This window comes from Talpa europaea (assembly GCF_964194135.1).
Source record: "Talpa europaea genome assembly, chromosome: 13".
NCBI classification, from domain to species: Eukaryota; Metazoa; Chordata; class Mammalia; order Eulipotyphla; family Talpidae; genus Talpa; species Talpa europaea.
In genome coordinates, this window is record NC_140080.1 from 48139464 (window position 1) to 48163393 (window position 23930).

At 39.8% G+C, this 23930-nt stretch overlaps 1 protein-coding gene across 3 annotated transcripts in view; it reads left to right on the top strand.

Moving 5' to 3' along the window:
- Positions 1 to 6365: 6365 nt before the first annotated feature.
- The window catches only part of SPIRE1 (spire type actin nucleation factor 1), a gene marked incomplete at both ends in the record, with an annotated part of 186405 nt that continues 168840 nt past the window's right edge, over positions 6366 to 23930 (top strand). For 2 of the 3 annotated variants that reach the window (XM_084252095.1, XM_084252096.1), the window contains one exon: positions 6366 to 6687. In XM_084252095.1, coding sequence (XP_084108221.1) covers positions 6366 to 6687 — 322 coding nt within the window. The remainder of the gene's footprint in view (positions 6688 to 23930) is intronic. The other variant, XM_084252097.1, reaches the window with a different exon arrangement.

Consider the following 23930-nt stretch of genomic DNA (forward strand, 5'->3'; position numbering starts at 1 on the left):
TCCTTCCCTCTGACCTTATTTTACCTTAATAGCCTCCTAAAAACCCTTCCTTCTAATACAGTCACATTGGGGGATAGGATTTTAAATGTGGATTTGAGTAAGCCTCAATTCAGTCTGTAAAAGGCACTTTTAACATTGTCTTCAGTATAGGCTGGCCAGAGATGCAGGTAGTTGTAGGTGAACATTATTAAATTTTTGAGCTGGGCCTCCCTGGTGGTACAAGGGGTTGAGTGCAGCGCTGTGAGGCTGTCTGTTGCCTTTCTGGGTCTAGTTCGCTCTTGGGCCAGGCAGGAGCAACCTACATGGCTACCTGGTAGACCTCCCCTGTCTCGCTGGCTGCTCCCCTCAGCAGTGTGTTTCGGTACATCTGCCTGTTCTGCTCCCTGTTCTCTCTGGTGAATTAATTATCACCCCCTCATGACTCTGGCTTGTATCCCACTACTTAAAAAATTAAATAAATTTTTGAGTTCCCTTTATTCTACTATAAGACAGACACCACATCTATTGGCATCTCTATCTTGGACTTCTCAGTATCCAGAATAGATTACCATTTATCATGAAAGGATATCTCGGAAACAGCCAGATGGAAGAGGTGCATGGGGCTGGACGTGGGGAAACGCCCTGAAGCTTCCATGCTCTCTCCAGAGGCCCCATTCTACCAGTACCTCCAGGTATTCACCAACCTGGATGCTCAAGACGTTTGTTTGTTTGTTAATTTATTTAATTGAAGTAACATTGGTTTACAACACTGTATATGATTCAGGGGAATAGGGTTACTTCTCCCCAGATACCAGATGTATGCCACCATGTTACAGGCCAACTCCCATATAAAATGTGTTGCCTGACTGTGGGTCCTCACCTGCACGTTTAAAAGGGACTTAAACTGCAGGCACACACAAAAGGTTAACAAAAGGCTTATTTAAAAGGGAAGGGGAAATGAGGAAATGTACAACTCAGGGAGAAAAGAGGGAGATAAATTTTTAAATGTGCCTTACCCATTCCGCTGACCTGGAATCCAAAATGACCTGCCGAGACCAAACACTGCCTAGCCAAGTGCATGAACCAAGAGAGTGAGACCCCGCTAACATAGCTGGTTATAAACAGAAGCCAGAGAAAATGGCTGCTTAACTCAGCCCTCAAGTCTTGATAACCTCTCTTTGGAGACCATGGGATTTGTTCCCAGTGTCTTGATGGAGTGGGGGTGGTATCCACAAAGCCTTTATGGAGTTCGTTTGGAACATCCTTTCCCCCTAGCAACTATACCACACAAACAAGCATCCATGTCCTTCACCAAAGCTACCTGGTCCTTTTATTCCCACCCCTACCGACCCTCCTTCTCTAATAGTCTCAATTCTGTAGTCATATTTCTAAGGCAACCTTTTTTGAGCAACAAGAAAGGGCTATCTTTTTTGTATAAAGGTCAGGGAAAATGAAATAATGTAGGTTTGAGAAAATAATTTTGTTTTAACAAAATTGTTTAAACAAATATTTGTTTAAACAAAATATTTCAATGTAAAAAATGGATTGTTTTTTAAATTTACGCAACAAAAATCTTAAATGTTTCTGAAAACTTTTATTGTAAATTCTTCATTTTTAAGCAATTATTATCAAAATTCAAACTTTTGCTCTCAAAGGTATTGTGTGCCTTATTTTGTTTTCTATTTCTCATTAGAATTAAGTAAGCTAACTTGAAATCTGGTGAGAACTAGTTAGTATGACTTAAAAAGAGGATCTGAGAAGTTTATGTTAAAGGAAATATATTTGAATTACTCTAGGCAACTGCCAGTAATTTGGGGGTAAGTCACTTAACTTCTGTAGAATCTAATTTCTTTAAGTATAAAATAGTAGCTTGGCCTAAGTTTAAATATATGAGATTTTGTACAAGTTGAATCTTCTTAAATAATTGAAACTAATAGTTCCATTTATATTAGCAGTCAGAATATCACCTCTCTTTGTTGGCTTAACTGTTTCAAAGGAGTTAGCTTAAGAAGGTGAAAGATGACTATTGTTTGGCCTAGTTATTTCTACACTTGCCCTTAATTTTTATCAGTGGGTGTGTAAGAAGGTAGGATTGGTAAATTTGTAACATATTAGATGTTACATAATGAAAATTTTATGGAAAATGGGTTTACATATAACAGTAAAAATTCATTAATGGATATTTTCTAAATGTTTTCCAATAAACATAGATCTGCCTTTGGAAAGAAAAAGTTAATTCTTTGTAAGTTAACAAACCAGAGGAATCCAGCTTTGCTGCATTCTTATCTGGCCCATGTACCTCTAATTCTGTGTGTAAGGTCACATGCTAGTTTTCATGACTAATTTTTAAGATTTTTAGTTAATATTCAATCTGTGCAAAGATCTCAGAGATGAATTTTAAATTGCATTTACGATTGTTGATGGAGTCAAGTTTCCTTAGAGGAGTGATAATTTATAACTCTTTAATGAAGATGGAGTCATATAAGTCACTTTAAAGACAATTACTATCGGGAGGTGACCGCTATGGTAAAACTTCAATGCCAGCGAATTCTTCAGGGCTGGTTGAAAGTGATGGAGCATCACATCATTCATTTAGAGAGTTTGAGCTATCAGCATTTTAATAGATCATACTGGTTTGTACAGCTACAAAGATTCTGCTTTTCATGGAGAAAGGGTGAGGGCTTTTTCCTGTTCTGTGCAAGTTTAGAGAGAGACATTGTAACAAGGCAGAAAGAGCTGAGCCTCAGGGAGTCTGGATTTTAGTCCTACCTCTTTCACTTAATAGTCCTGTGTTTTGTCTGCTGTAAAACAGATCTTGCAGGTTTATAACTGAAAAGAGTACTTTGAAAATATAAAATATTACTGTAGACTTTTAAGGTATAATTGCAGGCAATGACATTTAGGTTATAACTGAAAAAATATGCTATTCTATATATTTTTTCTTTTTTGGTGTACTTTTCTAGGTGAATGTGCCTCTTAGAAGCAAGTATCTGGGAGTATCTTGGATAAGCTTGAGCTGTACAGACAGATTGTGCTCCCTGAAGGCCAAGTTCCTAAAAGACACAGAGCTGCTCAGCCTCACCTCAGAAGCATGGAGTCAATTTATTCTGCAAAGATGATTAGTAAATATAAGAAAAAATTTCAAGGATTCCGTTTTTTAATAAATAAAAAAATCAATGAAAACTAAAATCATATTCAGAGTCACATGCCATTTTTCATAGATGACACAGCACTTTGAAAAAGGCATTTAAACATCAGTTTGAAGTAAGACATGTTTACTATATAGAATTTTTAAAGATCGCTTTTTATTATTTTATGCATACAAGAACTGGGGTACAGGCCAGAGAGGTGGGGTGGGGCGGTGAGAGGATTCACCAGAGACAGAGTACAGAACAGGCAGACTGACTGAAATACACTGCTGAGGGGAGCAGCCAGTGACACAGGAGAGGTCTGCTGCACCCTGTGGGTAGCTCCCTGGCTGGCCAGGGATGGAACTGGTGCTGCAGAGGCTGCAGGTAGCTTCACAGTGCTGTGCTTAACCCCTTGCACCACCAGGGAGGCCCAACTATATAATTTTTTTAAATTGTTAAGTCACAGAAAAAATAAGATCAATGACAGAAATTTGAAAAAACGTATATGGTATGTAAAGGTATACTTGAATCTTTGCATTTGAATTGAAAGTGAGAAATGGGAAAATGTGAAGTATCCTACAGATCACTGTCTCTACTGCTAATAGTCTTCAAGTTGTCAGCGGTCACACAGAGTCTTGTGATGCATGGATGGTGGGGGCTTAAATTTCAAAGGTTCTAAAAATTATTTAAAAATTAGAATTATACCATCTGTACAGAAAAGCGTCAACTGTTTAGGTTATATAATGGCTAGATTTATTATGAAGATAGGATCTTGAAGATTTTTCTACGTAGAGAAGGAACATCAAACATCATTCTACTTGTCACTTTACTTCATCTTAATTCCTTATTAGCTCATAGAGGGCAAGACATTTACTTTAAATACCACGTGTTATATTCATGAATTTGTATTTGGTGAAAATCAATCGCTTTTGTTGTAGATAACCTTCCTGTGATTCAATGCCATAATATTTTTCTTCTTAAAATGTCTATTTAAAAAAAACTATGACGTAGGAAAGAAAAAAAAAATCCCGCTGTGAATTTGTTTTAAAGAACACATCTTTTTAAAAAATATTTTTATTGATTTACAACACTGTATATGTATATTGAGGTATAGGATCACATGCGTGTCACCACACCACAGCCACCACTAAGGCACCTATATTCCTCAACCACAGTCCATTAGGTCTCTTCCAAGGAACATATCTTTTTTTTTTTTTTTAAAGTTTTATTTATTTATTTAAAGATTTATTTATTTATTTATACAAGCACTGGGCACAGTCAGAAGCGCGGGAGGGTGAGAGAATTCACCAGAGCCAGAGCAGGGAGCAGAGCAGGCAGAAGGACCGAAGTACACTGCTGAGGGGAGCAGCAGGCGGCAGGAGAGGTCTGCGCGCCATGTGGGACCCTCCTCTGGTGGCCGGGGAGCAGCTGGGAATCGAACCGGCACCGCAGAGGCCGCGGGCAGCTTCGCAACCCAGCGCTCAACCGCTGCGCCACCGGGGAGGCCCTAAGGAACATATCTTTTAAAAGATGATCTTTGAGATAAAATTTGGATCTCTCCTTTTCTTTCAGCCCCCTCCTTCTTTCATTGTTATCTCAGAGATTTATTTACTGCTCTATGCCAGGGGTAGCAGTGACTGGCTCATGGATTCCTCAGTTTATTAATTCTTTTAACCCTTTTTGCAGGTTGTGGGGTGTGTTGGAGGCTAAGGAATATTGTAATTGATTTTTGGCTGTAGTTGTCAAAGTGCAATGTTTTATAAGGCCAGAAGATGGTGGTGTTGCCTATAGAAGTAGACCAATTTGCAGTTTTCCTGCATTGTAGCTATTTTAAACCCTTCAGTATTTTCAAAAGCCACACAGCATTCAATCTTTTAAAATAACAAATTTTGGGAATATTGTCCGTATTTAAACCAGGAGGCTTTATGTATAGCCATTCATCCTACCAATTTCATTTAAGGAATTAGATCTTAGTCTGTCAAGGGCTTGGGGGGCACATTGTGCATTTTTACAAATGGCACCATAAACCCTCAATTGAATGATATTACTTTAGGAGTTGCTTTGTATTTTTGTAATTAAATTACAATAAAATAATGTGCCGAGGGAATAATGTGCCTTTCAGGTTTTTACATTTTATATCCTTTCGCTTTACTCGCTTCTCATACTTGCTGTATGTACTCTGGTATCTTCAGCATTAGTAGCAGACAGCAGAAATCTCTACTGCAAGATGCGATTATTGAGAGTGTGGTATCTAACACTGCATACAAAACCACCTTAAACCATTTATTGGTACCTACTATAAATTTCGTACCTGGTCGATGCTTTCAACTCTCTGCAAGGTTTCATCAGAGTAACCTCAGAATGGAATATTGCCAATTAAATTCATTCACCAATGAGCGATTTATCTAAGAATTATTTGTTTTACTGCATATTCATCGAGATATGGGAGTATTTTTCTATTATTCTATGGCTAGTTTTGCCACTGTGCTGTCAATTCCACCTCGCATGGGCAGACTGGGTTAACGGGGCCATGATGAGTGTGGTCACTAGAAACATCTTCTTAGCGAGGAGTCATACAAGACGTCACAAGTGAATTTTGAAAGGAACACGTTCATATCAGTGACAACATGCTTGCAGCCCAGGCTCTGGTCTATGGGGTGGTCAGCGAGCAAAACCCAGAGACCCCTGCCTGGGGCTTGCATTACAGCGGGAGTGAAAAGGGAAGCACTCAACACAAAACGCCGAGGTGCGTGGAGGTTTGGCCGATGGTTACCAAAAAGGAGCTGAGCAGGGCCCGGGGGGGGGGGGGGGGGGGGGGAGGGAGGGGGGTAGGGGGAGGGGAGGTGGGGGGGTGGGCTGGGAAGAAGCGAGCGGGGCGTGGGGGTAAAGTCGGCCGCCCCGCGACCCCGCCGGGGCTCGCGTGGAGCCCGAGGAGCCGCGAGGCCAGGGCCGAGGAAGGCCCGACTCCCGCGGCCGCCGCGCCGGCTACGCCCGTGGCGCCGGGGCCGGCGGACCCCCGAGGGCGCGGGGCGGGGCCGGGAACGCCGTCGCGCCGCCACCCCGGGCCGGAGCGCCGCCGCGTCCCCGCGCCTCCGCGCGTCCGGGAGCCCGGCTCGTGCCCGCGTGACGCGCGCGGCCGGCGGGCGGGGCGGGGCGGGGCGGCCTCGGCGGCGGCGGCGGCGGCGGCGAGACGATGCTCCGGAGCTGAGGCGACGCGGCGCGGCTGGCCGTCCCAGCGCGCCCACCCACCGCGGCATGGCTCAGCCGGGAGACCCCGCGGGCGGCGCGGGGCGGGGGGCGGCGGCGGCGGGCGGCGAGGGGCCGCCGGGGGCCGGGGCGGCCGCGGGCCCGCGGGACGCGCTGAGCCTGGCGGAGATTCTGCGGCTGTACAACCAGCCCATCAACGAGGAGCAGGCGTGGGCCGTGTGCTACCAGTGCTGCGGCTCCCTGCGCCGCGCCGGCCCCGGCCGCCGCCCGCCCCGCCGCCGCGCGCTCTCGGCCGCGCAGGTCCGCGTCTGGAGGGACGGCGCCGTCACCCTGGCGGCCGGCGACGCGGGAGAGCCGCCCCCCGCCGCAGGTGAGGAGGCCGCCGCGCCCCCTCCCCCCCGGGGTCCGCGGGCGGGCGCGAGGAGCCGGCCTGGGCCCGCCGCGGCGTCTAGTCGGCCGGGCCGGGCCCCGCGAGGGCCGGGGCCGGGGCGGGGGCGGTGGCACCGGGGGGCGGGGGCGCCGTCCGAGAGCGCTGGGCGGCCGGGCCGCGCCCCTCGAGGCCGCGCCGCGGTGGGGGCGCGCGGCGCGGGTCCGCCCGGCCTCCTCCCGGCCCGTGGCCTGTGCGGGCGCCGTGCGGGGCGGCCCTTCCCGGGACCCGCTGGGCGTGCGGGCTCCGCGCCGCGGCTGCCGGGCTCGGGTCTGCGCCGCGGCAGGTGCCGGGAAGGGTCCCCGGAGCAGGCCGGGCCCGGGTCACCCGCTTGTCTGGAAAATGACACTTTGGGGGAGGAGGAGGGGACGGGTTTTTTTTTTTTTTTTTTTTAGTTGACCGATGTTGCTTCGATTTGGAAATCTAAAAGAAATCGGAGCCCTGAGAATCCTGTTTGGGGAGAAATGGAAGAAGAGACTAAATGATGAGTTTTAGCGACTGAAAAGTTGCAAAATACTATTTACCTGTCTGTTAAAATTTGTTGTGATGGAAAAGTAGGCGCGTGAAGTGAAGCGTTGACAGAATGTCTGACAGCGACGTAAAATGAACCTTAGTCGTCGTCGTCAGACTTAGAGCTGGGGTTTACTCAAATATTTATCGACGAGGAGGAGGTTGATCATAGGCTTCTCCAGTCAGCTTTTATCTAATTTATTCGTTTGAGAGGCAAGTCTATTAAAAACGTGGAAAAACAACCCACCCTCACTTTTAGAAAGTTGATGGAGGTGTCAAAATGCTAAGGTGAAAAATGTAATTCAGGAGTAAGATGACATTTGATGAAAGTCCTTATGTAAATTGATTAAAATAAAGAACATTCACGATTATAGCGATCAGTTCTTTCAGTTCTACTAGGATATTTGTGTGTGTATGTTAGGTAAACAAACTTTAGAATTTTTATTTAAAGTGAATCTTGTGATTGTTTTGAGGGCATTTTATTTCCAAAAATTTTTAGTTGATGTTTATTGCTCTTAAACTTGGACTTAATACTATCGGGAAGTACTTCCAATTGTAATTTACTTATAATGTATTGGCATGAAATGAAAAGATACATCTATAAAATAGGTGCTTTGAGGCCCGGGATTTCAAGGGCAGAGCGTGTATGCAGCGTGCTTTTAGAAACAGCATTGGTAGTGGTGATTTCCTGAGGGAACAAGCCCCAGTTTGCATTGTCAAGTCTTTTGTACTTAATCCCATAGGAGTATATTTGTGACCTACAGTTAGTTTATTAAAGACTAATGGATTCTGGTGGTGATTTGTTGTTTTTTATCAGAATTTTATGTCGAAGGTTATATTTTTGTATTATTTCTATGAATGATAGCAATTCCACCTCCTTGTAATTTACTATACAGAGAAAATAGGGTTGTATCTTGCAGCGGCTAGTCTATCCTATTCCTCCTCAGTTCTCTTATGAGCTCTCCTTGCGCTCTGGAGGGGGCTCAGACTGGGTGTAGTCTTGAGCAATTCTGGACTGATTAAAAATCTTTCATACTAAAACATTGTTTATATTAGACAGTTGATTTCCTTCTAGATTTAAGAGTAGTTGCCTTTCTATGGAGGGCTCAGTATCTTCTGAACATTTAATTTTATTTTTTAATTCTGAAAGGATGAGATGAACATTTGATCTTGCTTCTTAAAAATGTTGGCTATTTTGGTAGTGTTTACATTTGTATAAATTTTGTTTTTAAGTAAAAATGGTAACTGATTCATTGTAAGAGGTACTTTCATTTACATTGTAAGGTGTTTAACGTAATTGTATATTTTTAGCAATCTTTTAAACATCTAGGCCTTGTAGTTTTGTGGAATGAAACAGATTTGGTTTGAATTCAGGTCATGATTCCTCTCCTTAGCTGAGCAACCTTGAATGAGTTCTTTAACTTCCCTAAGGGTAGCCTTCTCATCTGTAAAATAAGAATATATCACTTTTTCACAAGATGGGGGTTTAAGTGAGATGATATATGTAAAGTGATTAAACAAGGCTTGGTAAATAGCAGATACTCAGTACATTTTAGTTCTCTTCCTCCCCTAATCCCTTGAATCTTTCACAGCACCATGGTACCTCAAATCCAGCTGTTCTGTAACCAAAATTGGGACAGATGTCTAGGTCAAGGATTCTTAACCTTGGCACTATTGATGTTCTTGGCTGACTACTTCTTTGTTGTGAGAGCTGTCCTTTGCTTGCAAGGAATATTGAGCAGCATTCCCGGTCTCTACCTACTAAATGCCAGTAACTCCCTCGGAAGCCCCAGTTGTGACCATTACAAAAGTCTCCACACTTGGCCTTATGTCCGCAGGTGTGGGATGGGTGCAAAATTGTTCCTTCTAGTCTAGCAGATATAGTGTGGTTCCAAGAATTGTATTCAGTGTGTAGAAATGGATTCTGGCTATAATCAACAAGCCAGTGAATCTTCTTGTTGACCTCTGTTCCTTCTGTTGTCAAGTTGAACGAGCAAGTGATAGCAGTGCAGCAATATTTCTTCATTTAGTCCCATAGAAAGAAATTACACTTTACATTTTTCTTGACTTGTTTTGGATTTTAGTTTTGTTTACTTTTAACAATATCAATACACCCAGAATATTCACATTCAGTTTCAATTTAAAAATTAGATAAACATTATAAGAGAAATAGAAAAGTGATGAAAGTTGTGGGAGCCCTAAGGATGAGACAGATATTGGAAGCAAACAATGAAGAATGAGTAATTTCACTTAACATTCAGATATAATTTAGAGCTAAAGAAAAAGGAAAAATTAGTTCTATAGATTAAAATGATTAAATTACGAATTAGCATCTAAAAAATGAGCAGTGTTTTCTAAAACAGCATTGCTGTGATGACAGGGATAGCTTGCTTAGACTCTTGAGGGCTTATTATTTTCTTCTTAGGTCATTAACTTACATTTTCTATTTTTTCCTAGTTTGTGTGCTGGTATTCATAATAAAACCTTGTTGTTTGTTAAAAGTTTATTATATATAAGCTGATGCAAGTTTTCACTTCTATACCATTATTTATGAATTAAAGACAGTCTCTGCATATACAACAGACTGTGAGCAATGTCTCTAAATGGCATTAGACTATATTTGCGGTGTAATTGACAGTATTAGACAGTATTAGACAGTAGTAATTGATGGAATTTAGGTATTACAAGATATTTTCACAAGATTAGTACTTCTTTTTGGGGGATGCCATGAAGAATGATTAACAGTAGTATTAGAATTTAAAACTATTGCATGGTTTAGGCCTTAAATATCCATTTGATAAGAATAATTTATTTTAGACTTGCATTTCAAAATTTTTTATCTACCTTTGGCTTTAGATGTATAAAGAAGTTAAAAAAAATTGGCCACATCTTGTTTAAAATAATCTTAAATTTGGAGTAGGTTTTCCTGGGAGGAACAATGCAAGCCTGTGTGCATACTAATAAAGGGATCTATTGCCATAGGGAACATTGGGCTTTGTTTGAGGTTTGAAAGGAGAATATGATCACTCAAGCTTCTCAGCAAGGTTCATGCTAATTTGGTGGGGAAAAGGGTCTTGCAGTAGTATCCTGTTTGATTTTAAAGAGAGACTATTTATGGACAAGGTTGAAAGAGTGAAGATGTTTTAAAACATTAATTTTTGTCCACTTGATATGTTTTCTTGAGTTAATCATTAAGTGAAAGGAACATGTGAGGTTGGGGTGAATGATGGTATTAGGAATTGGTGAAATGCCTTACCAGGTACAGTAATAGGTAAGAATTATTCTATTTGAATAGTATGTTAAAACATGTGGAGTTAGTTCAATTTTAAAAATATGCATTGAGTTCCTGCTATGTGCAAGAAGTGTTCAAGTTTCCATGGGTGATGTAAGAATAAATAATTCTAGTCATTAGAGAAGGAAATATGAAACATAAACACAGTGATAAATTTAACATGAAGCTAATACAGCTTTGACTTAAAGTCCCCTTAATTTACACAGACTTTTAGGTCTCTGGGAGGAATTTTAACCATTTGCACACATGATTGTTTGCAAAATTAAGATATTTTAGTTATAATCAGTTAAGTTTTTTTTTTAATTTTTGTGTAGAAAAATTGGGGTGTAGGCCAGAGGTACAGGGGGAGGGGTAAAAGGATTCACCAAAGACAGAGTGGGAAGCAGAACAGGCAGATATACTGAAATACACTGCCACAGACAGCAGCAGGCAAGACAGACGTTAGCTCCTTGGTGGGGCATAGAACTCAGGGCTTAGTGGTGACAGTGCTGAGACTTAGCCCCTAGGCCATCAGGGAAGCCCCAGTTAAGATTGTTGTTACTTTCAACTCCAATTTACTTTCAGACATACTTCCACTTGTGTCAGTTTATGTGGAGTGGTCAGAGACTTTTTAGGAAGGAATTTTGGAATAACGCATTTGTGGTTTTATATCTATATTTCTATATTATGAAGAGGAAAACTGGAAAGAATTTAGAAGAATTTAGTCATATACAGGTATTAGTACTTAAGTTGGGTCTCCATAGCCTTCCTAAGAGTTTTAACTCTTTATATGGTGATAAGGATTAGTTGCACTCTTTTATTTGTAAGGTCAGAATTACTTCCTTTGGTTCTGTAAAATGGTAGCACTTCCCATCCCACTTTCACAATGTTGTCTTTGGAGCCATGTACATTTTCCATTTATGTCCTGTTGGTTAGCAGAAAGAAAAGAAACTGTCCTCTCCCGGATACTTGTATAAACCTCTAAGAATATTACTTATTGACAAATACAGTTTTTAAAATAAACTTTTAATTTTGAGATAATTTTAGATTTTAAGAAAAGTTGCAAAGATGGTCCAGAGAATTCCTGGGTACCCCTCACTCAGTTCCCTTAATGTTAAGTTTTACATGACTGTGATATATTTGTCAGAACCAAGAAACCAACGTTGGTACATTACTATTAACTGAACTACAAACTTAATGTGAAATTCTCTAGTTTTTCTATTAAAGTCCCTTTTCTGTCTCAGAATCCCATCTAGGATACCATACTGCATTTAGTTGACATGTCTCATTAGTCTCGTCTGGTCTCTAACAGCTTCTCAGACTTTTCTTGTTTCCTGTGACCTTGATGATAAACAGTCTTGAGGAGTATTGGTCAGGGGCTTTGTAGACTGTGCCTCCATTTGGGTTTGCCTGATGTTTTCATGACTAGACTAGGGTTACAGGTTTGGGGGAAGAATGCCAGAGAGGTGAGGAACTCCTCTCATCACATTGGGTGGGGCATATTGATATCCTCTCAACACTACTGGTGATGTGAACTTTGTCAGGTTTCTTCACTAAGAAATTATTTTTACCATTTTTATGGTCTTTGGAAAGGAGTTCCCAAATCCAGCTTGCACTTAAGGAAGGACCCTCCTCCTGAAGGAGTGAATATTTACTAAATATTATTTAGAATTCTTCTATAAGGAAGATTTCCTTCTCTCCCATTTACTTATTTATTCAATCATTTATTCAATCAGTTTGGAGTCAGGTTTATTTTATACTTTGTTATCCATCATCATTTATTTTGTTGCTCAGGTTGTTCTAGCTGTGTCACATTGGGAGCTCCTTCAGCTTGACTCCTCTGTTTATTTGACATGCAGCCATCTTTTTGGTTTTAAGCATATCCTTGCTTCTTACACTGTGAGATACTTCAAAGCTGATGTTTTGTGTATTTTCTCTAGTTCTGGAACTAGACATATTTCCAAGAACCTCGGCACTGAGTGTGCTTGTTGCTGTTGGGCTTATTTTGTTTTTAACCTAAAAGAATCTAAATGTTGAGAGGTTTATTTTTTTAATTTTTTAAATTTTTTTAAATTTTTATAAATACATATGAAATTTATTTTATTTTAAAGATTGATTTATTTATACAAGCACTGGGTACAGTCAGAAGCGTGGGAGGGTGAGAGAATTCGCCACAGCCAGAGCGGGGAGCAGAACAGGCAGGCTGACGAAGAACACTGCTGAGGGGAGCAGCGGGCGGCAGGAGAAGTCTGCGTGCCATGTGGGACCCTCGCCGGTGGCCGGGGATCCGAACCAGAACTGCAGAGGCTGCGGGCAGCTTTGCAGCCCAGCGCTCAACTGCTGCGCCACCAGGGAGGCCCAATGTTAAGAGGTTTAGTAGATTTTTTTGGCATTCAAACTGTTAGGTTTGGGAATTATTTCTTTCTGGTATCTTGCTTTTACTGGTGTGACTACTGCTGTTTGCATATTCATTCATTTAATAGATTATTTATTGACTGTCATAGAACCAGGTTGAATAGAGTGGTTCAGAGAGAGCAGTCTGTACAAGCAGTGTCACGAGGGAAAGATACTTAAGATCTGCAGCCAGAGGAGCCCAGTTGGGATATCAAACTTAGATATACTGGACTGAATGGAGGACAGTGAACTGTGACTTAGAGTCAAGTATGGATTGACTGATATATGTGGCTGGTTAAGAATGGTTTGGAATAAATTTCTTGATCATTCCCCCCCACCCCCCTTGCAAATAGTTATGGACACTCTGGCTAGAGGTGACCCTAAAGCAGTAACAGAACTATATAAAATATCGACGATCAATCACAGTTGAAATACTTCCCCATTCTGTTAAACATGCATTTCTACTACTGCTCTGAAGTGCAACATGTAGATAGAATACACTCTTTGTGATAAGCCCCTTTTTTTAGCGCAACTAACATTCTACTGTATTTTAGTCACTAAAATGGTTATAGCCTCTATAATAAAATTTCCTACAATTATTTTTAAAAATTGCCTCTATACTTTCCCATCAATCACTTCTTTTTGAAATAATGGTATTAAAACTAATCACCCTCCCTGTTCCTTTGTCATACAACTTTTCTTTATAATGATAATGTACTTAATACATAATTAATTTTAGAGTCACTATATTATGATTTTTAAAATATATTTTTTACATCATTTTTTGTTTTCGCACAATGTATGCATTTTCATCTTGGATATATTCCCCATACAATTACTGCCCCCCTTATTTTGACCCTAACCCCCCCTTCCCTTCCCCCCACCCCCATAGTGTGATAGTGTGTTTCTGGTTTATAGTTGCTTGTTGATTTTGAATTTTGCTTTATTATAATTAATCTTTTCCTAGTCCCTTATTTAGGTTTTCTAAATTCGTGCTATGAGTAAGACCATCCAGTATTTTTCTTTTTCTTTCTGGCTTATTTCACTGAGCATGATCCCTTCCAGCTCCATCCATGTTGCTGCAAATTGCACAAGTTTATCTTTTTTGATTGCTGAGTAATATTCCATTGTGTATATGTACCACATCTTCTTGATCCAGTCATCTATTTTTGGGCATTTGGGTTGTTTCCATAGCTTAGCTATTGTAAACAGTGCTGCTATAAACATAGGGGTGCAGGTGCCCTTTTGAATTAATGATTCTGTGTTCTTAAATGTCTTAACAAATCAAAGAGATGAAAAATACAGTTGGGCAAATGGTTTTTGGTCTTGGCCGAGTATTTCAATATTAGATGGGATAATGATTACTTTAGGCATCAGAAAAATACTGTGCATATACAAAGCAGTGTAAATTAATTGGGGTAAGAAGTGATATTTTCCTGAATTTTAATTTCTTCTGTATAGTTACTTTTAAGTAGTAGTATACCAGGATTAAGACAAGGCAAGATTTGTTTTTTCCTGCATTGAATTTATTGGCTTCTCTGGTCTTTGCTGCTTTCAGGTCAATGTTTAACTGGTTCTGTTGTTTTTCAAAATACCAAGCATAGACATTCCATGATACCCTTCTTTGTTTTGCTGGTTGCATTATTCTCATCATACAAGGAAAATACATTTAAAAATGTGTCATCAAATTTTATGCAATCAAATCATATTTCATCTAATTGTACAAGAGTTCAACAGATTTTTTTGTGTGTTATTGATGATAGACTGGTAATGAAGTGTTGGTCAGGATATATTAAGGATATATTTTTTTGGCATATACTGCTGCATATATTTGAAGATAATTAAGTAACCATTTCTCTTCTGTTTAAACTAATTATTTTCGACAATTCTTTGTCAAAACTTACTTTTTTAGACTTTTGCCAGTTTTTCTCAGACATTTTTCTTTTGGAAGTTCATTATACACATTAAAAAAAATGTACAGATCATTTAATGATGCAGTCATGTAAACACTGATCTGATTAAGAACAAGGGAACATTATGAATAGCCCAGAAGTCTTCCATGTAGGTTTTGTTACCATAGATTGTATTTTTCTGTTTATGAACTTTGTGGATGGAATTTAACATGTGTTTTTGTGTGTGTGTATGTCTGACTTATTTTACTCAATATTATATTTGTGAGATAGATACATTACTTGTTGTTGCATATAGTGTTAGTTTGTTCTCATTGCTACAGTATATAGAACTACTGTATAGTAGTCAATTGTGTGAAAATACCAAAATTAATATAGCCATTCTGCTTTTGAAGGACTGATGAATTGTTTGGAGTTTTTAGATATTTCACTTAACACTACTCTAAACATGCTGGATATTGCATATCTGTCCCTTGAATTGTAGTAGATATTGCCAAGCACTTTTCCAAACTGCTTGAGTTTAACTTCCTAACAATCTGGGAATATACTTTAATACTTGGAAATGTCATTTTAAATAAGTTTAGCTTTGCTTGTGGGTGTATAATGGTACATATCTCATTATAGTTTTAAGTTACATTTATCTGTTGGTTAATCATATTCAGTGCCTTTATTCGTCATGAAGATACCGCATGTGAAATTTCTGCTTTCTATTTTCCTATTTTTTTCTTATAAGATATATATGGCATAAAGGTTACAGTTTTCACCATTTACTTTAATGGCATTAATTCCATTCACAATATTGTGAATTATCACCACTATTTCTAATTTTTTCATTACACAGACAGAAACTCTATACCAGTAAAGCACAACTGCCCATTCTCTCTCTGTCCCATCCCCTGAAAACAACTTAATCTACTTTTATTATGTTTCATGTCTTTTCTCATTTTTTATATGTTACGATTTTTATGTACTTTGGATATAAGCTATTTGTCAGTTTTATGTATTATGATAACTTCGCCAATACTGGCTTTTCCTTTTATATTTGTTAGAGGTATGTTTTACTGAATAGAAGTTTCAGTACATCATAATTTCATTATAATTGAGTTCAGCTGTCTAATTTTCACTATGATTTCTTCTTTGACCTATGGGTTATTCTTTCTTTTTTTTTTTTTTTTAAGAGGCATGAATTTTTATATATTTATTTATTTGTTTGTTTGTTTATACATGCACTGGGTACAGTCAGAAGCGCGGGAGGGTGAGAGAATTCACCAGAGCCAGAGCGGGGAGCAGAGCAGGCAGAAGGACCGAAGTACACTGCTGAGGGGAGCAGCGGGCGGCAGGAGAGGTCTGCGCGCCATGTGGGACCCTCCTGCGGTGGACAGGGAGCAGCCTGGGAACGAACCGGCGCCGCAGAGGCCGCAGAGGCTTCGCAACCCAGCGCTCAACCGCTGCGCCACCGGGGAGGCCCTATTCTTTCAATTTTTACTTATGTATTAAGGCCATATTATTAGGTGCATACAAATAGAGTTGTAGTGTCTTCTTGGTGGACTGACCCTTTTATATTATATATTATCCTATATATTATATAATATCCTATATATATCCTATATAATATCCTATATAATACCAACTTTCTTTAATTAATGATATGTATCGGTATATTCCTTTCCATAATTTTGCTTCCAGCTCTTATATTCTTACATTTAACATGTATTGATATCTTTTACAAGCAGGATATGGTTTGGATTTTTTTTACTATAATAATCTTTAATTTTTAATTGGATTATGCAATTAATTTATATTTAATATAAATACTGATTATGCCATATTAAATGTTTTCTATTTGTTCCACTAGTTCTATATTTATTTATATTCCCATACCTTCTTTTTTTTTTAAATAATAAATTTTATTTTTATATTCCCCATACAATTGCAACCCCTCCATTATGACCCCAATCCCTCCCCTCCCGCCCCTCACCCCCCAAAAAGTGTCTCTGGTTCATAGTTTTTTGTTGATTTTGATTTTCGCTTTCTTATAGTTATTCATTTTTCTGGTCCCTTATTTAAGTTTTCTAGATTCCTGCTATGAGTGAGACCATCCGGTATTTTTCTTTTTCTTTCTGGCTTATTTCGCTGAGCATGATCCCTTCCAGCGCCATCCATGTTGCTGCAAATTACATGTGTTTATCTTTTTTGAATGCTGAGTAATATTCCATGGTATATATGTACCACATCTTCTTAATCCAGTCATCTATTTTTGGGCATTTGGGCTGTTTCCAAAGCTTAGCTATTGTAAATAGTGCTGCTATAAACATAGGGGTGCAGGTGTTCTTTGGAATTGATGTTTCTGTGTCCTTTGGGTAAATACCTAGGAGTGGAATTGCTGGATCATATGGAAGCTCTATGTTTAGTAGGTCAAGAAATCTCCACACAGCTCTCCATAGTGGTTGGACCAGTTTGCACTCCCACCAACAGTGCAGAAGAGTTCCTTTTTCTCCACACCCTCGCCAACACTTGTTGTTGCTAGTTTTTTTGATATGTGCCATTCTCACTGGTGTAAGATGGTATCTCATGGTAGTTTTGATTTGCATTTCCCTGATGACAAGTGATGTTGAACATTTTTTCATATGCCTGTTGGCCATTTGCATTTCTTCTTCAGAGAAGCTTCTTTTTAGCTCTTCTGCCCATTTTTTGACTGGATTATTTTCTTTGTTTGTGTTGAGTCTCATCAGCTCTTTGCAGATTTTTGTGATCAGTCCTTTATCATTAGTGTTGTGTGCAAAAATGTTCTCCCAGTCGGTGGGGTTTCTCTTTGTTTCTGTTATTGTCTCTTTTGCTGTGCAGAAGCTCTTTAATTTGATGTAGTCCCAGCTGTTTATCTTTGCCTTCACTATCACTGCTTTGGGTGATGTGTCTGTAAAGATGTCTTTGATGTGCAAATCACATAGTGTTTCGCCTATATTTCCTTCTATATATTTTATGGTTTCAGGTCTTATGTCTAGTTCTTTAATCCATTTTGAGTTGATTTTTGTGTATGGTGTGAGGTAGTGGTCAACCTTCATTCTTTTGCATGTAGCGACCCAGTTTTCCTAGCACCATTTATTGAACAAACTTTCTTTGCTCCAATGCATAGTCTTTACTCCTTTGTCAAAGATTAGTTGACCATAAATCTCTGGGTTTATTTCTGGATTTTCTCTTCGATTCCATTGGTCTGTGTGTCTGTTCTTGTTCCAGTACCATGCAGTTTTGATGATTATGGCTTTGTAGTATAGTTTGAAGTCTGGGAGTGTGATGCCTCCATTCCCTTCTTTTTTTTTAGGAGAGCTTTGGCTATTCAGGGTTTTTTGTGATTCCATATGAATTTCATCAATAATTGTTCTATTTCTTTGAAGAATGACATTGAAATTTTGATTGCAATAGCATTGAATCTGTAGATTGCTTTTGGTAGGATGGCCATTTTAATAATGTTTATTCTTCCAATCCATGAGCAGGGGATGTCTTTCCATTTCTTTGTGTCTTCTTCTATTTCTTTTAACAGTGTTTTATAGTTATCTTTGTATAGGTCCTTTACCTCTTTTGTTAGATTTATTCCCAAATATTTGATTTTTTTTTGTTTCGATAATAAAAGGGATGGTTTTTTTTTATTTCTTTTTCTTCAGATTTATTGTTTGTGTATAGGAAGGCTACTGACTTTTGCGTGTTGATTTTGTATCCTGCCACTTTACTGAACTGATTGATGAGTTGAATTAGTTTTTCTGTGGAGTTTTTGGGGTTCTCTATGTATATTATCATATCATCTGCAAATAGTGATAGTTTGACTTCTTCTTTTCCTATTTGGATTCCTTGGATGTCTTTCTCTTGTCTTATTGCTCTGGCTAGGACTTCCAGTATTATATTGAAGAGCAGTGGTGAGAGTGGACATCCTTGTCTTGTTCCAGATCTTAATGCAATTGCTTTCAGCTTTTCACCATTGAGAATGATACTGGCTGTTGGCTTGTCATAAATGGCCTTTATGATGTTGAGATATGTTCCTTGTATCCCAAGAATTTCAAGAGCTTTTATCATGAATGCGTGTTGCACTTTGTCGAAAGCTTTCTCAGCATCTATTGATATTATCATATGGTTTTTACATTTCTTTTTGTTGATGTGTTGGATAACGTTGATTGATTTTCGGATGTTGAACCATCCTTGTGTCCCTGGAATGAATCCTACTTGGTCATGGTGAATTATCTTATGGACACATTGTTGGATTCTGATAGCTAAAATTTTATTGAGGATTTTTGCATCAGTGTTCATTAGGGAGATTGGCCTGCAGTTTTCCTTTTTTGTGTTGTCCTTGTTTGGTTTTGGTATTAGTGTAATGTTGGCTTCATAGAACGTGTTTGGTATTGTCCCTTCCTTCTCAATTTTTTGGAAGAGTTTGTGAAGGATAGGCACTAATTCGTCTCTGAATGTTTGGTAGAATTCATTTGTAAATCCATCAGGTCCTGGGCTTTTGTTTTTGGGGAGGTTTTTGATTACCATTTCAATTTTGCTAATAGTAATTGGTCTGTTTAGGTGTTCTATTTCTTCTTTATCTAGCTTTGGGTGATTGTAGAGTTGTAGGAATTTGTCCATGTCCTCTAGATTTTTGAACTTGTTTCCATATAACTGTTCATAGTAGTTACTGATTATTCTTTTGATTTCTGCTGTGTCCGTTGTGATTTCTCCTCTTTCATTTGTGATCCTGTTTATTTGTGCTTTCTCCCTTTTTTCCTTTGTGAGCCTGGCTAGGGGTTTGTCTGTTTTATTGATTTTTTCAAAGAACCAGCTCTTGGTTTCATTGTTCTTTTGGATTGTTTTTTTAGTTTCAATTTCATTTATTTCTGCTTTGGTTTTTATTATTTCTTTTCTTCTACTGGTTTTGGGGTTTTTTTGTTGTTCTTTTTCTAGATCTTTGAGCTTCGAGATTAGGTTGTTTCTTTGAGTTCTTTCTTGTTTCTTGATGTGAGCTTCTATTGCTATATATTTTCCTCTTATTACTGCGTTTGCTGCATCCCATACATTTAGGATATTGGTGTCCTCCTTGTCATTCAATTCAAAGAATTTTTTAATTTCTTCTTTGATCTCCTTATTAGTCCAGTGGTCTTCCAGTAGTGTGGTTTTTAATCTCCATGAGGTAGGAAAGTTCCTTGCCTTCTTTTTATGGTTTATTTCTAGTATGATGCCTTCATGGTCAGAAAAGATGTTTGGTATGATTTCAATCTTGGGGTATCTGTTGATGTTTGTCTTGTGCCCTAGTATGTGATCGATCCTGGAGAATGATCCGTGTGCGCTTGAGAAAAATGTGTACTCCGTTTTTTTGGGGTTTAGTGTTCTATAGATGTCTGTTAAGCCCAAATGTTCTAGGTCCTTATTTAGAGCTTTAGTTTCTTTACTTATTTTATGTCTTGTTGATCTATCCATTGTTGATAGTGGTGTGTTGAAGTCTCCCACTACGTATGTGTTTTCTCTGATGTCTGTTTTCAGAGAGGACAACAGTTCTCTGATATATTTTGGTGCTCCTTCGTTTGGTGAGTATATGTTAATGAGTGTTATTTCTTCTTGAAGTATTGTCCCCTTGATCATGATGTAGTGATCATTGGGGTCTCTTTTTATTTTTTTTGAGTTTGAAGTCTGTTTTATCTGATATAAGTATAGCTGTTCCTGCTTTCTTTTTTGGTCCATTTGCTTGTAGGATTGTTTTCCATCCTTTAACTTTGAGCCTATTTTTATCTTTTGTAGCTAAATGTGTTTCCTGGAGACAGCAAAAGGTTGGGTTTTGTTTCTTAATCAGGGCTGCAACTCTGTGTCTTTTTATTGAAGAGTTCAGTCCATTTACATTTAGAGTTAATATTGATATGTTAGCATTTGTATTTGCCATTGTGTTTGTCTTTCCTTTGATTTTATTTATTCTTTTAATAACTTTTTTTTTTTTGGCCTTCTTTTGTTGTTATTCTTCCCTCTGAGGTTCTGGCTTTAGGATTCCTTGTAGTATTTTTTGGAGTGGGGGTTTAGTCGTAATGAAATTCCAGAGTTTCTGTTTGTCTGGGAAGGTCCTTATTCTTTCTTCATAGAGGAAGGAGAGCTTTGCGGGATAAAGTATTCTTGGTTGGCATCTGTTTTCTTGGAGTCTGTTGACTATGTCCCTCCACTCTCTCCTTGCCCGTAGTGTTTCTTCAGAGAAGTCTCATGTCAGCCTGATTGGTTTTCGTTTGAATGTTATCTGTTTCTTCCCTCTTTCAGCTTCATTATTTTTTCCTTGTCCTGGATTCTTGGGAGCTTTACTATTATGTGTCTTGCTGTATTTTTCCTTTCGTCGTGCAAGTTTGGTGTTCTTCTTGCTTCTTGTATATCAATTTTCAGCTCCTTCTTCGCATTTGGGAAGTTCTCTTCAATTATATCCATGAATATTTTCTCTGTTCCTACATCTCTGTCCTCTCCTTCTGGAATTCCTATAACTCTTATATTTCCTTTTCTCATGGAGTCAGATAGTTCCCTAAGTCTTTCTTCGTTCTTTTTCCTTCGTACTTCTCTTTCCTTTTCTGTTTTGGTTCTTTTTATTTCTCTGTCTTCAAGAGTACTTATTCGTTATTCCATTTCATCCATTCTGCTTTCATTCCTTTTCCCAGAGTTCTTTAGTTCCTCCATTAATTCTTTGATCCCCTGCGTTTCCTTTGCTTCCCTCTTTAGGGACTCAATTTCCTTCTTCTGATCATTGTTTTCCTTTGAGTTCTGTCATTTTTTTAATCACGGCAATTTTAAATTCTCTTTCTGGAAGGCTCAGAAGTTCTTCCAAGTTACTGTCGTTGCAATCTGGGGGGTGGTTTTCTTTTTGTGGTGTGCTTTTTTCCTGAGGAATTGCTAGGTTGCGTGTGGTTCTTCTACTCCCTACTGTCTGTTTTCTAATTTGTTGTATGCATTGGGACACTGTGTTGCTCGGACTGGCCGGCATCTTGGGTGAACTTCTCTGCTCCCCTCTGGCTCCTCCAGGAGCCATCTCTGGCTTCTGAGGGAGCTTTCTGCTGGTTTCAGGAAGACTTTACTGAAGAAATGTCTCTGTTCTAAAATGGCAATGCGGGACTCAGTCCCTGAGCATCCGGTCTCAGGCACACTCTTCTGCGCGCCCTGTCTGGCCCGGCCGTGGGTGCCTGTTCCCTCTGTGGGCTCAGACTGCTGGTCGGAAGGGGCCTGGCGTGGGCTAACTTCCCAGCTGGCCACTGTCTCCTCTGGGAGCCTTTTGCCCTTTTCAAGCAGACTTAAGAAATTTCCCTGTTCTATGGGGTGTTAGTGACTTTTTCTTTCTGGTCGCTAGCTGGCGCCAGAGATCTCTCCTATTGTCCTTTGGGGGCTGTTTTTCGCCCCCCCCCCCATCCCGTGGGACAGGGAACAGAGCGGGAATGGTAGGGTAAACCTCAACGGCTTTGGGATGCTGTGTCTGCCTTGTGCCCCACGTCGTGGAGAACCCACACCCCGAACTTCGTGCCCCGGGTCTCAGTTCAAAGCCCTCAGGTCCAGGACGCGGGCTGTAGCCCAGTTTAGTGGCGCGGGAATGGCGCCTTTTGCACCCCACTCCCGTGCCTGGGCGCCTGGTTCCTGCTTACTCAGTGAGGGACTTTCACCCCAGTGAGGGCCTCCGAGCGTCTCCCTGCAAGCCTAGGTCGCAGGCACGGGGACCTGGGCTGCCACGATCCCGATCCGCGTTTGCTTTTCAAGCGTGCCAAGCGCGCCGCTTTTCCGCGCAAGCTTACTGGCCGGCCCTGGGCTGTGCGAGCGTCTCCAGAGTCTCTTTGTTCTTCTCTAATGGCGCCGGGAGCCATTCGCTTACCGCCGCGGCGAATCCTGCAGGGTTCTCCAAAGCTACAGTTCATGGGGTGTGGTGGCTGCAATAGTTCCTTTCCACTCACAGTCCCGCTTGCTGCGTAGTTTGTTCTTCTTGGTCGTTTTAGTGTGTTTTTTTCCTCCTCTGTGCCGGTCGGAGAGTGCCGCCTCTGTGGGTGGGGGAGGGGAGCAGGGTTCTGTGCTTTCCTCCCTTCTAGTCCTTTTTTATGGCCACTTTCTTCTTCCGGTAGTTTGCTGGAGTCGTCCGTTTATCTTCCGTGTCCCAGTTCTCACTGGGATCTGCCGCTTTTCCTCCCTATTAACTTTTTTTAATGGGAGATCTTACTCGCAGCGTCTCCTTGTTGCCATGTTGCTCCGCCCCCTCTATTCCCATATCTTCTTTTCAAATATTTTTAATTGTTAAAATTTCTTCCTTCTTTTACTGTTAGTAGTTGCTTTACAGTTCGCATTATTGACTTAAGTTCTTGTGTAAATTACTGCTCGTGTTACTCTTTAGACAATGCATATATCTTAGAACACTAATTTCATTTGTTTCCTTTTGCTTTCTATTGATAGTTTGCATGTGTTTTAGTTTGTCATAGATACTAAATACAAGAGTATTTTTGTACAATTTAATATTTATTTAGATCATGCCATACACTTGTTCTTTCCATATTCTTTGTTTCTTCCTTCATTACTATACTTTCTTCTTGGTTCATTTTCCTCCTGCCTGAAGAACTCCCTTTAGTATTTACTTCAGTGCCAGTCTGTCACCGTTGAATTGACTCAGTTTTTGTTAATCTGCAAATACCTCTATTTTGTTGTCATCATTTTTAAAGCGAAATTTAAAAGTGTTACAGAAAAGTGCAGAAATCATTAAGGATGAATTTTCAGAATGTGAATACTCTCTTGCAACCAGGATGCAGTTCAAGGAACCAAACATTGTTAGCATCCCAGAAAGCCTGACTTTGCAACCTTTCAGTTACCAACCACTCCAATTGTCACCACTATCATGACTTCTGACACCCTGAGTTTTGCTTGTGTTTAAATTTACATAAAATCAGCCAGTGTTACACACCTGTATGTCTAATTTCTTTCTTTGAACTTAGTGACATTGAGCTATATTGTTACATATATGTGTATATGTGTGTGTGTTTACATATGTATATATGTTGTAGTATGTTCATTCACATTTTTGTATCAGATTCCATCATATGAATATACCATATTTACCTATTTTACTCTTACTGGATGTTTGAGTT